Below are 14,898 nucleotides of genomic sequence, written 5' to 3' on the forward strand. Positions count from 1 at the left end.
TTTTTAATGAATGAAGGCATTCAGTAAAAGTAACTACAAAAATCATGCAAAAAAATAGCATTTTCCTATTGCCTATCATTATAAATTTGGGGTATGTTCCCTAATTGAATTACCTCTTCTAAAACTAAATTAAAAACTTTTAATTGGAGAAGGGTTAAGATTACAGATACCAGCTGGCCCACAGGGGATGGTACATGTTTGATGAATAAGTGGATGAACAAGCACGCTCATTTCTCCCATCCCATTCTTCCTGAACCACTCTTGGATCACTACGATTCCACCCAAACTGTTTTATGAGACCTCCAACGTGGCCTCCATATTGTGAAATTCAAGGGCCCTCATTTTACTTGATCTTGAAGCAGCATTAAGAGCTTTATAAGATTAGATAAGCTTTATAAGTATATAAGAGTTGATCATCCTTTCTGCCTTCCTTCATTTGGCTTCCAAGACATCATGCTCCCCTGGTTTTCTTTTTAATTCTCAATTCCCTTTGCTCTTCCTCCTCATCTTCCCACTGTAAAGTGTGTCAAGAGCTCACTTCCTAAATGTCTCTTCTCTATCTATTCTCATTCTCTTGATGATCTCATTTCTCCTCAAGGCTTTCAATACCATCCAAATGCTGATGAATCCTAACTTTATGTTCTAGATTAGACCACGTATGTCTAATTGCATACTTGACAAATTCACTTGGATATTTAAGCTAAATCTTAAGCTTTAATATGTCCAAAATTGAGCTCCAGCTTCCTCTACCAAATGCTGGTCTAGCCACATTCTTTCCTATCTTAAAAAATGGTAGCTCCAATATTTCCAGTTCCTCAGGCAAAACCTGTACAGCCACATCCCACATCCAAAATGTCTGCATTACCTCCAAAATGAAATAAAATCTCAATGAAATACCCCATGATAGTGCAACTGGTGATTACTGGGCAGGAACTGGGCCACTGTCCTGTTCTGCTTCTCATGCTAAAGTTCTCATCTTCTGTTGTTTACGCAGAGAGTGAGAGAGTAGACTGGCTTTGGGGAGGGGAAGGCAGACCACGTGGGAAAACAGCAGACGTTCTTATCCTGGGAAGTGAGGAGGCAGAGGTGGGTTCCACCTCCTCTAATCTCTTGGAGTTGGGTTGGCAAAATGAGCATGAAGTAAGAGGTGACTTTTGGAATCTCTGTAACCATTCTGGAAGTCACTACAAGTTGAGAGTTCCTCATTGATATTTAAACCAGAATAGAAACTCCCTCCAGTTTTCAAAAACCAGCAGCCAGGGCTTGAGTGGATTTAGATCTTGCACCAGATGAAGGAACGCCCAGCCTACTGGCTGCCGGGCTGGCCAAGTCAACTCATCTTGCCAAAAGGCTCCCTTGAATTTTTCAAGATAGATGTGCTGATTAAAAAGGGATTTGAGAGTATATTCACCCTCTTGCCACTTCTCACCATTTTCACGGCTACCACCCCACTCCTAGCCACCAACAACTGTTGGAAGGATTATTGTAATAGCCTCGTCTCCCTGCTCACACCTTTGCCCCCCTTCCCACCACCTAAAGTCTGTTCTCAGAAAGCTAGAATGACTCTGAATAAGTAAAATCATGCTATTCTTCTATTCAAACAGCTCAAATGGCCTCTTATCACTTAGACTGAAAATGAGTCTTTACAATAACCTGTAACTGTCCTCCTCAATTAAATCTCAGACCTGGACCTCATTTCCTATATTACTTCCCATGAACACTCTGTATTGGCCACATGGGTCCCCTTGCTGTGTTTGGAGACTGAGGGTCTTCAAACCTATTCCAGGCAAGAAAGAATGCTTGTTGTGTTTACTGCTGGGCCTTACGCTGTGCCTGGCATATGGTAAACTCCTAATACCTGTTTAATGAAGGAAGAAAGAACAATAGCAATTTCAAAATTTTGCAGCATTTTTCAGGCTTTGGGTACTTCATTTCTCCTATGGAAACTACTTCTCTTCTCTTGCCTTTCTAAGATCCTAGATTTGCTGCTTACATTTAAGGAGGAATCTTTAATCTCCCAGAACTCCAGGGTAATTACTAAATTCAATCGAATTGGGCTGCAATGTCACTTTCCCCCTATGGGTATTGCCATCTACAGTGCAACTGCCAAAAAGAAAAATATATTAATTTGAAGTGTCAACGTCTTTTTTAAAAAACCAACTATCTATTCAAATTAAAGTTTTGCAAACTTTTAAACTCTGTAGACCAAGATACTTAAAACAAAACATAACTTTATTGGATCTAAACAATATTATTAAAGTAAAATAAAAACACTCCACGAAAATTAAATAAGCTATTTTAAATACAGAATAAAGAAAGCTTAATAACTTTAAACAGTGGTAATATTCTTTGAACCAAGAAAGATATCTTATGTACCCTTAAGTGCATGTGGATTATACTGCATACCAATAAAAAATGTAAATAATTAATTTTTTAAAATTACCAGGCAAGCGCCAGTATGCAGAGAGAAAACCATCGTTTTAGGAATCAAGAGTTGCAATAAAACTTAATTGCGGTGAATTCCTGACATTTTTAGCAAGATAAGAAATGTGTAAACACTGAGTTTGGGGTAAACGAGTTATAAGATCATCATTTCATTACCTGCGTTTACTCTGGATATGTCACTGGTGGCAAATAACATCAGAAAACATGGATTTATGAGAGTAAACCAGAGCAACGTGGAAGCTAAAGATGACTTTTTCAGGTTTGGATTCAGACTACAGACAGTCGGAAACAGGGCAGAATCCAGACTAGCAGCACCCTGTTGAGCAAACTAGGTTGTCCCAGGTCCAGTTTCTGAAATTATCTGCTGTTACTAAAGCACAAAAGAAAAAAATACTTGATTTCCAATGTTAAGCGTGAGAAAGAAGGTAAGTAACAAACTGGAACCAAGCCATCGTTTGCATCAACATGCACCACGGACCGAGGGTACCACCGGTTGTTTGGCTCAGAGCCTGTGGTCGCGTAGCAAAAGGAGAGGCATCCAGATGTGTTTTGTTCTACATTTGGAAAAGTGCTGTGCCAAGGTTCTGCCCACAGTCTCACCCATATGTCAGGTGAGAGCAAGCAGGCACAGCCATCAACCCTCCCAGAAAGTGTCTGTCAACAGTTCTCTAAAAGACATGGAAATAGTCACAATAGTGGAAAATGGCTTATACAGTTGGCCCATGTGTTCTTTTGGGTAAAGTGTCCTGGTTGCTGAAGCACATTCTAGACTTAGGTACACTTTGTATCACAGTGAACTATTTTGTATTTTAGTCAATCTATAATGTTTTAGAGGCTCTATGTTAAAAATTTATAAAAAGAGGTAAATACCCACTAATTCATTTTATTATTTAAATTCCAGGATATTTGAATATCTTGATTATTATCTCAGTAGCTCTACATTACAGGAAAATTTTTAGTATACAATGAATATTTTAAAAAACAGAAAAAAAATCCTGAATTTTTCAAGCATTTATTCCTTCATCTCTAGTATTTCCAATTTCTATGTTAGTATCTTTGCTGTTGGTGAGAGCCTACCTTCCAGAACTTTTATTATTTTAATTCCTTTTCTTACCTGTCCTTCATACTTATCTCATATATAATCTTACCTATTCTTCCATCCATCCCTTAATTCAACACATATTTATTGAGCATTCACTAATACTCAATCAATAAATATTTACTTAGTAATACTGCTATGCATCAGGCGCGGGGTTATGAAGATAAATAAAGTACAACCCTTACCCTTCCAGGAATCCAAAGTCTTGGGGGAAAAAAGAGACATATAAATATTTAACTGCAATAAAATTTTAATACTATAAATAGGCTTGAATAAAATATTTTAGGAGCACAGAAGGAGTGGGGCAGGGGAATGGGTGCACCAGAGAAAGCTTTACAGAAAGAGAACATTCGAGCTGACTCTTGAGTAAGAGTTTGTCAGGAGGAGACAGGAAGCATGAGCATTCTGGGCACAGAGAAAACTGAATGCGCAGACAAGCACAGAAGCATGAGGAAGCACGGCCATCTCTAAGAAGAGTGAGTAGTTAGTTCAATGTGAACACAGATTCAAATATATGCATGGAGTTGAGAGCTATGGGGTGTATTGGACCGGACATGCCTCAAGTTAATCAAGGTGGGCTTTATAAGTTAATCAAGGTTGAGCAGCCAGGAGTTAACAGAAGTTTCGTGCAGTTGAGTACCCACCACATATCTGTTTGAGGGAAAAGACAGATTTCATTACAGTGAGGAAGGCAGACTAAAGTAGAAATAAAGTAGGACTAGACGGGTATAGTGTGCTGGGTGGGTACCAATCTAGGTGTGAGATAATGGGCAAAGGTGAGGATGAAACAAAAGAGAGGATTCAAAAGATATTTCTGGGACAGAGTCTACAGAATTTTGCAAGGAACTGTATATGTATGTTTGCGTGTGTACGTTATGGGGAAGTGGGCAGAGGGAATGAAAGCAAGGCGGGAATTGGGAACATGCCCAATTTTCTGGGGTGTTTTTGCTTAGAGAGGACTGAGCAGATGTTGATGACATTCACTGAGAAAGAATCCAGGAAGGGAAGCAGGATCAAGGAAAAGGTGGAGGGAAAAGGTAAAGCAGTTCATTTTCTTTTCAGACATCTTAAGCTTGAAGTAACTGTGGCATAACGTTACAGAGAAGACCCAGTAGGAAATACGAAAATGAAGCTCAAAGAGGACTGTTGGATGGAGACGTCGACTATGGAGCCATCAATATACGGAGGGTATTTAAAGCCAAAGGCGTAGAGAAGGTCCTGTGGGAAGGAAGAAGGCCCAAAGTAAAAACGTGAGGAACCAACTTTTAAGAGATGAGCAGGAAACAAGAACGTGTTGACAAAATATGCAGAATAAGGAAAGAACCAAGCAATGGGATTAAAAGCCATGGAAAAGAAAGGCTTGAAGAAAAAGAATATGCTCAACAGTCTCAAATCTCTCATCTCATTACAGCCTGTGAGGTTTATATGTTTACTCCGATTTCACCAATAAGAAAAACAATGCCCAAAAAGGTTGCCAACTGTCAGTTTGTACCGGTAAACAGCAGAGATAAAATGTGAACCTGCAGCTATCTAGGCGCAAAGCTAGTATTTTTTCCTCTAAAATCCAGTGCCTCTTCAGCAACAGCTGCTGCATCCGATGACCTACAAGTTCCAGTTTCTCAATTTACCCTAAATTAAATGCGGGTACTCTCTTTCCTTTGGATCACTGATTTTCTATAATAAATAGCTCATTTCTCTCCTTCCTGACTCTGCCACAGGTCTGTGCTTTCATCAACCTAATCTCCTTCTAGTTCCTACAACCAGCCAGCCACCCCAGATTTGTCCATTTCTCTTCCTCTAAATGACATATGCCCTCCACTCTTCGCCACCATTCACGGTCCTGACCTTCCAGGAACAACACAGACCTCATCTTACCGATGGATTAACTCTCCCCTTTGGGAATATTCCATTATCCTGAGCTCCCTTGGCATTATTCGTACACATAAACAAAGAATTTTGTGTCCTTGCTTACTTGAACATTTTCAAATATGTCTCTTCTTCCTTCTCAATCAGACCATAAGCTCTTCAAGGAAAGATGTGGCTTTCCAGAATCAATTTTCAACCCTCTTAATCAAATGCATACATGGGTCGGTGTAGGGATGTAATGTTAATAAATGTGGATGTGGCTTGGCTGCCCCAGGCTCAGGGCAAGGAATAGACTAAAATAAGCACCAGATGTAGTGTAATGTGACATACAGTATACAACTGGCCCAAAGTGGTGGCACTTATCATACGGCTTTGCAGATTTTATAGGAAACAGTTCTTCACCAGTTTTTAATTTTGTTTTCTCAGAATAAACACATCTTAAATAACTATTTGAATAAATGTTTTCACAAGGTTGATCAACATCTGTACTTATATTATTAGGCAATGCATAAATCAACAGGATTTCAAATAAAATAGTATTGTTCTTTCAGACTTCCCCTTAAATGTGTATTCTAGAAAATGTGCTCCAGTATTACAGTTGGGCAATGAACTCCTCTGCAGCCCAGGTAATGGCCAAGATGCGGTTCCAGTGTTAATAGTATCTAAGGGCAACACAACGTAAACCCTGACTGGTTTCTGAATCTACTTTTCAAGGATAAAATAAAACCAGTGAAACTAAAAAGAAACTCATATAAACACACCCCAGACCAGACATCATACAATAGGCAGTTATTTTCTTTGGAAGCCAAACACGAAAACGAATCACAGAACTGTGCTTTCATTATTTCCATATTACTTAAAACACACACAAATATTCTAAGATTTCTTTTTGTGGGTTTGAACTCCTACGTTCTTCCTTATTTTAAATAAAAAGCAATTGAATACCTATCCACATGGAATAAGCACAGAGTGGCCTAGTTGGAAAGTCTCCAGAATTGGCTCTGTTTGAAAGCTCACAGATGAAGAAGTCATAGAATTTTTTCCTTTGGACAAACACTTTAAAATACACAAAAAGCAGAAATATGAGACATTACAGATGTCATATCCTGCACACAGTTTTGAAAAGAGCTAAATTTCCTCAAATGATCTATTTAAACAGTAGGAGGAGACATAAAATTAGTTGTATGTCTTAGTGACATTTACTAGGACTTTGCAATATGCCTGATAATGAGCTAAACTTTACATAGGTTATCTCATTCAACCCTCAGAGCAACCTGTCAGGTGAGTACATACGCTAGACAGGAGGAGACCGAAGCAGAGAGAAATTAATAAGTTGCCCCAAGCCCCATAGCTAGTGGGTATCAACACCAGAATTTAAACTCAGACAGCCTGACCACCAGGCCTCAAATCTTAACCTCTGATGAGTTCTCTTGAGTACCACCTACTTTCTTTAAGGTAAAACATTTTTCCAGTAAAAGTTAAAATAATATAATGCCATATTTTGTCAAGGGTAATGTGAACATAGAACTTCCACGTTTCATGAAAGGATTTAAATAGACAATATCCATCAAAACTAATGTGAAGGCAGAAAAAAAGAAAAACTAGCACGCATTAACTGCACCCTGCAATGTATCCAAAGGAGAAACGTTATTCCCAATGTTCATTAAATAAGTCTGCTATCACCAATGACTATTTATTATCAGTCTTTGCTAGTGCATTCCTAATTCATGCAAGTAGTAAAATAGATTTTTGAAAAATTTTCTACGTAACTTAGGGTATGAAGTAGTATATTAATGAGTTGGACGCTAATAGTCTTAAAAAAGTAATATGGTTGCCCCAACTTGGTAATTTGCTCTAAGAGTAAGTATAAGGTTATTAAGGATAAGTCACATATTTTCATTTAATCCTTTGCCCAGGCTTATTTTCATACTTAAAGGTTCACAAATAAATCCAGAAGAGAAAAAAAAACCATTGCCAATGCATTCCTTAACATAAAGCAACCAGAGAAATGTACCCTTTACAGTATGTTATTTACATATTTGTAAGAAAGAAGGGCCCATTAGAAACTATATATTTATATGTATACCGGCGTGTGTGTGTGCGTGTGTGTGTGTGTGTATGTAAAGTCAGCAATCCAGAAAGCTTCTTCAAATTATTGGTCCCTCATTTTTCAGATCCACCGGTCATAAGAAGGTTCCATCAGTTAGGAAGTAGGAAGTAAGTGTTCTACTAAATCATTTAAAAGTAAACACACCAGCTGTTCAGCATTCTCAGGATAGGAATCTTCCTGGTAAGAGTAGAATTTACAGCACTTAGTAGGAATATTGCATCTAAGGCGTTTAATTCTACCCTGAAATTTGAAGAGCTCTTAAAATGAAAAGAACACTAACAAAAGAATATGCAGAGGAAGATACTCTCGAAGAAAATCTTTTTTTTTTATTTTACACAGGACAAATAGTAAAGATTAAATAATAGCACGAGAGAATTTAACGACAGAGGCTAAAAGCATCAACAAACGTTTCTTTGTACATACCATCTGAAAAATTTCCTTACCATATACTCCATATTAGACGCTGTTGGATACACCTGACTTCGCAACTTATTATGAAGGTCCAGGATACTCTGCATGTCATCGTTTGTGATGGCCCTTTTCCCTCTTTGCTTGGCCGTCCACCACTCACCATCCTCATCCATGTACTTTTCCAAAAGTTTCTCCAATAAAGTGGCATTGGGAACCACCATGGCTGGAATTGCTCTAGCCATGAATAGCACTGTGGTTACTCTGAGCCACTCCCGCGCGGTACACTTCATAATGAATGATCTCAGGATTTCCCCGGGAAAATCTCCAAGACAGGCTCTTCCACTCCTTTTGGCTATAACGACATGCAGTGTGATTAAGGTGAAAATCTAGGCAGATATTAATTGTCTAATAACAAAAGTAAAACAACAGTTACAAAGGGAGCGTCCCAGTTTGATCTGTCTATACATTATAGCACTCTCACGTTTTGAACATGCGCTTTTTGAAATAACTTATCTACAACCAATTTTTCCTTCAGACGACTTTTCACAATGCATTGTTTCCACAAAACAGACAACCATATTTTCCAAGATAATATGCATGAGGCCAAACATAAATAACAAAAGTAGCCCAGAAGAGTCAGAGTTAAAAAATAATTTCTGAATTACGAGGCCTTAAGTGCCCGCATAATACATACAGCTTGCAAATGGTATTATCTACCTAGAATATTGTATATCAATCTAGAGGTCCACGTTTCGACGTTTTAAATTATTATTTTATCCCGGTGTCCCATATCCAGTTCACAGGCATTCAGAATGTCCACAACATTCTGCAATTCAGGTGAATGTTTTAAAGAAGTACAAAATGTTATTTATACATTTAGCCAGGGGTACATCTGGAGGGCCCAGTGAACCAGTGCGAGTGAGTGGTTCCAGGCACTGGGGGAAGCCTCTTCTTACGCAGGCGCAGGTCAAGAACTCAATCATTATTTCCTGGAAAGTATGTGCCTAAGCTGTGGCCCGCACTCGATAAAGCCAACGGTCCACCAGCAACTTTGGAGCTTTTCCTCCCACACGCCGCAGGCGCACACTGTTCCCTGGATGCAAACGTAAAGCAGGCGACAGAAGGAGGTGAAACCCACAAGTCACTTACAAGAGCAGGCTCCCGCTAATCTCCATCGCTGCTGCTGGCCGAGCAGTCCGCCCACCCTCCTTGTCTGACCGGTCTTTACAAGCTGGCTTTTTTTAAAAGCAAGGTTTAAGAAGAAAAAGGTAGACAAGAAAAGGTGGGAGCTCGAGGACCCAGCGCTGCGTTTGGGAAATGCTCTTACCTCTCCAGTGTGAAGTTCCCTAAGAGAGCCGGGCCAAACAAGACGGCCAGCCTCCCGCAGCCGCCCGCCGCCTCCACACACGACTGCGCACAGAGAGCCCCGCTCGGCAAGGACCAGGGCAAGGCGCGTCCTTGGGCCACGAGGGTGCTGACTCGGCCTCCGCGGCTCCTTTTGGACCTGGAAGAAGTAGCGGGCAGAGCGCTCCAAACTTAAAGCCTGAAGTTGGGGCCGAAAGGGAGATCCCCAGTTAGCTTGCCAGGGTGGGCGCCCGGAGGCTCCGAGCGTCCTCTGCAGGAGCAAGGGGCGGGGACACGAAGCGGAGCTCGGCTGCAAGGGCTGGGGCGACCTCGCGCTCCTGCTGGTGCAGCCACGATGCGCAGAGCCGGGCGCCGAGCGTTTCCGCCGCTCCCGCGAGCTCCGGGGCATTTATTGCGGTCCCCGCGCGCGCACGTGACGTGAGCGCCCCTCCTCGCCCACCCCCACCTCTACCCAGCCCGGGCCTGCCGCCCGGCGCCGAAGCGCGGAGGACCGCCCTGCTTCTCCCCCTGCCCAGCAAAGCCAGGACGCTTGGCGTTTGTGGGCGTGTTTTGGGCTTCAGAGACCCGGGAGTGGAAGGTCTGGACCCTGGAGGAGGTGAATGCAAGGAGGGCCCCATCTGCTCCCGCCCACCACAGTTCCCCAGCTTTCAGAAATCCTCCTCCTAATTTCTTCCTCACGAGATGCTGAAAGGAGGTGAACAACCCTTACAGAAAAGGAGCTGCCCCAGAGAGCATGGGGCGGAGGGGGTGGGGTTAACACCTTTGATCTTGGAGAACTGGGGTGGGGGGTTGGACGGAGAGAGAGAGAAAAGCTTTTCCTTTTATTTTCTCCAGGGGATGCTTCTGTTTCCGGGGCCCCGTGTCTAGAATTGAGTTGTTGTTCTTTTGGGCTCCGTTAAACCTTGTTGATGACCAGATGGGGAAGGGGTTTTATTAAATGATGGGTGATCTGTGACTCGGGATTGCTTGACAGTTGAGAGTTCCACTTGATCCATAAAATACGTGGTATTCTCTTCCAATGGTGGCCACAGCCCTTTTTTTCCTAATGATGTAGACATCTTTGGAGTTGATGTACAGGGCACCCTCAATTAATTTCAATTAGGTTGACAGGAACTCAAAACCCAGTTCTAGAGTTGATAGTGAAATGAGAGCCAGTTTCTCGGTTGTCCAAGTGATAACCTGGAGTAGGAAAATTTCTGATTTTAAATTCACAGAGGCTCACCCAGGATACTGCTTCTATGGGTAGGTTTTTTATTGAGAAGCGTTTATCTTCGCTTCCTTTCTGTAGTGAGGCACGATTTCCATTTTCTCTATTTTTAAATGCTAGAGTATATAGCATATGATCAAATAAACATTCTGATAGTAACTCCCAAATCGTCCCAACCTGCTACCTGTCTCTTTCCACCGCCCAGCTACACTTTATCAAACCTCAAAGCCTCTGGTGAACATGAGACCTTGCTTCCTCTCACACCGAAGACAACGGAAGCATCACCTATATGAAGGGCATAGAAAGTCAAAGGATTTGGTGCACATGTGACTTTCATAGAAGGTGTAATTTTAAATTTCATAGCAGTTTAAGTGCAAAAAGACTTACACGTTTGTGCTTTTCAAGTAGTTATTAACTCTTACAGAGTTCAGAAAACTGGCTTATCTTCCTGGAAATTAATGGAATACCCCAAAGTTTGTGATAAAAGGACCATCATTTGTCACAGCAGATGAAGAAAATGTTTCTATACTCCAGTTTTAATGTGGTACTTAAAATTATACTGAGTATCAAATAAAAAACTGTTAAAAGTAATACCATTACTTGAAACATTTTCAAAGAGAATTTAAATTGGGAAGATGGGAATTAAGATGATAAGGAAATGAAGTTAAATGCATTGACTCTTGAATGTTTCCATTATAAACCTTTCCACACAATATACAAATCAGACACCTGAAGGCTTACATTAAAGAAAATAAGATTTGATTTTAAAGTTTTCTTTCCAAACCTTTCTCCTGGCAAGAAAAAAAAGTTTATATTGCTTCTCTCAGTGTTTCTATTGGCTTCCAATTTGGTATCGGGAGTCATTTTTTTATATAAAAGAATGATTTGAACATTCACTATATTAAACATTAACACTTCAATAATACAGTTTGTCATACTTGATTTAATATATATGCTGGAAATGCCATTTTGAAGAGTAATCAAACAGTATTCTTGAATACTCAAAGATGATACTGTTCACATTTTTATTTGTTGTTGAGAAATCTGTTTGTAGACAGAAGAAAACGTCCTCTCCACACAGAATTCTTGTAAAAGTGGCACTTGGGTGTGTGGCTAAGGTTGTTACTTGCAAAGCCAAGGCTGTTTTTAGCAGTACTACTTTCTTGTGGCAGACGTTGTTGGTTGTCTAACCAAAACCAGCCTTCCACCCCTTTCTTCCAAGCCCCCAGCCTCCAATTTCCTGGTGATGTTCACCCTGTCATATGCTGTCAAACTGGTCTCCTTAGGAGGTGAATATTGGTTAGTCACAGCCAGTCCTCACAATCCATCTCTGCTACCAGCGATTGCCTTAGCATGGACATGCCGCACAACTTTGGCTCCTGAAAGGAAGGAAAAAATCTGCTTTTGGGGGGTGAGGAGGAGGATTGGCAGGAGTTTTGTGATAAAGAGATACAGAAAGAATAAATGCTTCTTCAGGTGCTGATGGGTTAGTTTGTGAAATTTACAGATGCAGCCAAGGACAAGCATCGGGCCTGAGGACAGAGGCCTGTCGTCTTGGCTGAGCAGAAGGACAGACAGTGCCTGAGTCTCCTGCCATTACCAGTCACTGAACACCTTGCCTCCCTTTTTCTGGCTATAAGACATAATAAATGAATTGTTTAAGTCACGTTGACTTGGTTTTTCGTTTACTTGCAGCTCAAAGCATTCTAACGGATACATTTCTACAAAGAAGATACCTTCCTCTGGCAATGTCGCATTTTCTCCATGCTACTGCTGCTATTATTTTCTGCTTGTGCATACGTAGGAGCCATCTTTAAATATATTCATATGTGTTTTTTCTATAACACATCCTGTACTTGCAAAATTGGGTCTATATTCACCTCTAGGCATTTTATCCACTGTATAGTTTCATGACCCCAAACCTCAATCTCAAGCCGAAGAACAGGCTATTCTCTCACCACATTGTTGGTAAGTCTGTCCTCCATTGGGGAATGTAAGAATTGAATTTGTGTTGTGTTTTGGGAGGTGGAATTAGTCTAGTGCAATGTTTTAAATCATGTAATTTTTTTTCTCCCCAAATCCCCCAAGTACAAGTATATTTTAGTTGTGGGTCCTTCTAGTTGTGGAAAAGCATGTAATTTTAAGTTAAGATGCCCAAGGTAGTTTCAGGATGTGTAACTAGTCGTGGGTCGTGGGACCTTGAGCATGCTACCTCTCCTCTGTGAGCCCTGGATCCTTCCTTTTTAAAGGGAAATAATAATAGTAGCTATCTTATTTTTTCACTTTGTGTATTAAGATGTGTTAATACATGGAGGCACTTAAATTGTATAAATAGAGAGTACTCAACAGGAGTTAAATATTATTATTATAAGAACTGAAGTAGAGGTTGTATAGTTGCTATTTTATAAGCTCAGTGGGGTTTAATCAAAGTACTGTGCCGTTAAAAAGTTTAATTTTTAAATAGAAGATAGAAGTAACTGACTATATATGTGGTAAAAAACCATCTATAATATTTCTGGCAATGTGTAGTGAATTTTCCTCATAGCTGATATATTACTCTGTTCTGCTTACTGTAGACACAGTTTCCATTCTTATCCAAAGCAGCCATTTGTCTCTGCCTCAAGATCTGAAGATATAGATATAGATATATAGATATATGAATGCCACAGATAGTCTGTCTGCTCTAAAAGTATGTAATTTATTATTGAAACTTTATTATTGAAATGTAGCATACACACATCAAAGTTAAGGCAAAAGCCTTAATGTACAGCTTGATGAAACGTTATCAAGTTAACACACCTGTTTGAAAACCATTCCAGTCTAGATAGAAAACACAACCATCTCCTGGAAGGTTCCTTTGTGCCTCCTTCCCAATGTGTCCTTCACAAAAGTAAGGAATATTCTGACTTCTTATATAAAATTAGTTTTTTCTGTTTTTAATCTTTGCTTAAATGGAATCTTACAGTAGATGATTCCCTTGCCTGGCTTCTTTTGTGTCCTGTTTCCTTTATTTAATATGTCTGTGAGATTCCTCCATGCTGTGGTATGTAACAGTAATTTGTTGTTCTCCTTTGAGGAACATACCGCAATTTATTTACCCATTCTGTTGTCGAATGGTAGAGTTGTTTCTAGTTTAGGACTGTTAAAAATAATGCTACTAAGAACCTTTCTGTACATGTCTTTTTGTACGCATATTCACACTTTTTTCAATGGCTGTATATCTAGGAATATAACTGCCAGGTCCTAACGTATACTTAGTTACAATCTGAGTAGATAAACTGGGTTGTATATCTTTTTCTCATTGATTTGTAGGAATTTTTGTAACTGTTGGGGGTGTGTTCTTTTTAGATATAAAGTATGTTATAAATTTCTTATTCCTCTCCTTTCTTTGCCTTTTCACTTTCTTGATCATGTCTCTTGATGAAAAGAATGTCCTAATTTTAATGAAGTCCAATTTTTCAGTCTTTTCTTTATGTTCAGTGATGTGTACGACCTGTTGGAGAAATATTTGCCTATCTCAAAGTCATGAAGAAAAATCTCCTACATTATCTTCTAGCTTTATTATTTTGCATGTTATAATCAGGTCTTTGATCCATCTGGAATGGATTTTTGTGTTATGTTATGACAAGAGAGTAATTGAATTTTTAAAGAAAGATTGCGATAAGTATATTAAAAGCCTGCTTTTCCTGTAATCATCACTATAAAACTGTTTATGAATTTGTTCTGGAAAAAGTATAAGTTTCAAAATTAAGAAATAGAAAAATGTCTTTGTTCTTTAATCTAGAATTACTATGATGTTTCAATCAGATTTTTAAAAAATGTAAATGTTTAGATCCATGTTGATGCCATAACTTGAAATCTTTAACCTGTTTCCTAATGTCTAGGAAAGTAATTATTTTAGTCTTATTTTTAAATTGGCAGAAGTCCTATTTTGTTGTCCATTTGAAGTTTGACTAACCTGCAATCACTAAATGCAGTGATTCATTTTTAAGTTATCTCCTACCACCAATGCTGCCCTCTATGCACTTGAAAAACTTTTCAATAATTTCCGTACGTGCTCCTGTGCCTTTCTTGATACTGTTTTCACTGCTTGAAATTTCTTCCGTTCATTCTTTTCTGAGTATCCCCACTCTCACCATTCTTCTACACAAAGATTTTCACTGATCCAGCCAGCCATTATCTCTATTTCATTTTCCTCTAAATCTTATCAATTTCTATTATATAAATTATAGCTATTTATGTCCTTGTCTTATCTCTCCAACAATGTTAAGAGTTCCTTGATACAAAAGAACACATGTACGTGACCTTTGTATTACCCACAGTGTATGCTAAGTGAACAATTGAATTTGGATTTTTGGAATATTCTGTATTTCTCAGAAGACTACACACATGTCT

At 39.5% G+C, this 14,898-nt stretch overlaps 1 protein-coding gene across 1 annotated transcript in view; it reads right to left on the minus strand.

Moving 5' to 3' along the window:
* Positions 1-9,832, minus strand: part of CRISPLD1 (cysteine rich secretory protein LCCL domain containing 1) — a 46,847-nt gene extending 37,015 nt beyond the window's left edge. Inside the window, exons 1-2 of the mRNA XM_001491067.5 lie at positions 9,259-9,832; positions 7,964-8,283 (exon numbers count right to left, since the gene is read on the minus strand). Coding sequence (XP_001491117.1) covers positions 7,964-8,221 — 258 coding nt within the window. The 5' untranslated portion in view covers positions 8,222-8,283; positions 9,259-9,832. The remainder of the gene's footprint in view (positions 1-7,963; positions 8,284-9,258) is intronic.
* Between the last annotated feature and the right edge of the window lie 5,066 nt (positions 9,833-14,898).

Source organism: Equus caballus, chromosome 9 (assembly GCF_041296265.1).
Source record: "Equus caballus isolate H_3958 breed thoroughbred chromosome 9, TB-T2T, whole genome shotgun sequence".
Classification (NCBI taxonomy): Eukaryota; Metazoa; Chordata; class Mammalia; order Perissodactyla; family Equidae; genus Equus; species Equus caballus.